We start from the raw sequence: 1,206 nt of genomic DNA on the forward strand, positions 1-1,206 counted from the left end.
ACCTAATACCCATTATCATGTGAATAACCAACTTTCCAACCCCATCTCAGCAGGCCCGAACAGAAAAGATTTGCCACACATACCTTAGCTTGAAGTTCTTCCACACTAGCTCTCAGGTTAATCTCCAATTCTTCCATCTCGAATGCCCTGTTAGCCTCTATGGTTCCTCGTTCTTTGAGTTTTTTTCTTAGTTCCTCCACCTCCTTCTTCATTTCTTTGATGTACTCTCCATCTGTTGTGCTCTGACTCTGCAATTGGTAAGAGAATGAACATCTTGTCTCTTCTAGTGTAATTCACTCTAAGGAATAAACAGTAACATCTCTACAATTTCTATTAAAAATCTTAAACAATGTCACATTTCATTAAAAAAAGGAGAAAAAAAAGAGGCAAGGATTCTCCTTATTTAACCATATCTAGGAAAAATAAAACCCTACAGAGCTATATACCTCACTTTGGATACAAAGACTAAACTCCCCTTCATAGTAGCTTAAAATAGTTAACCAGTAAACACCTTTCCCACCACACTATATGAAATCTTTATATTTAATGCTGATCTAAAACAGCATTAGAGCAGGGGGGGAAAAAAACAAAAAACTTGCATATATTATCTAATTAATTTAAAAAGGAAAATGTTTAAATTTACATCCTCTTCCTCACAAAACTTTTATTCAATTAATCGTATAAAAAATATACTATACACTAACATAACATGTATGTCTGTAAAACATCATACAATCACTTTTCACTAAATCAAGACAATGTCCATATCACGCAAGCTGCTTCGACATCCATTTCATTATTATTATTTTTTTATATATAAAATCATAATCACTGGAGCATTAATGACAACATCACTGCCATAATATCAGGTTCATCCAGCATGTATTTACAAACATTGCAAACGTGAACATCAGACGTGAAATATAACATGAAACATTCATCTGTGGCAGAACTGGCATTATCAAAATGTTATGCAAGTACAATACAAAATATCAAGCACTCAAAAACACTATATCAAAATCTTTATACATTATGACAATCAAAATTAAATCTAGTACCACTCAGTTTTAGATAGTGAGTGATCAAAACTGAAAGGAATTTTACATATCAAAAAATATAAAACATTCACCACTAAACTAATAAAAAAGGATTATCTCAGCCAAATTCAGATTGTTTAGTCTTAGCATATATGAAGACAGCAGAGAA

At 32.2% G+C, this 1,206-nt stretch overlaps 1 protein-coding gene across 1 annotated transcript in view; it reads right to left on the bottom strand.

Annotated features, from left to right (window-relative positions):
• Nucleotides 1-1,206, bottom strand: part of LOC119586919 (CAP-Gly domain-containing linker protein 1-like) — a gene marked incomplete in the record, with an annotated part of 175,677 nt that overhangs the window by 9,709 nt on the left and 164,762 nt on the right. Inside the window, 1 exon segment of the mRNA XM_037935650.1 lies at nt 84-248. Coding sequence (XP_037791578.1) covers nt 84-248 — 165 coding nt within the window.

The sequence above is a fragment of the Penaeus monodon genome, chromosome 22, assembly GCF_015228065.2.
Source record: "Penaeus monodon isolate SGIC_2016 chromosome 22, NSTDA_Pmon_1, whole genome shotgun sequence".
NCBI lineage: Eukaryota > Metazoa > Arthropoda > Malacostraca > Decapoda > Penaeidae > Penaeus > Penaeus monodon.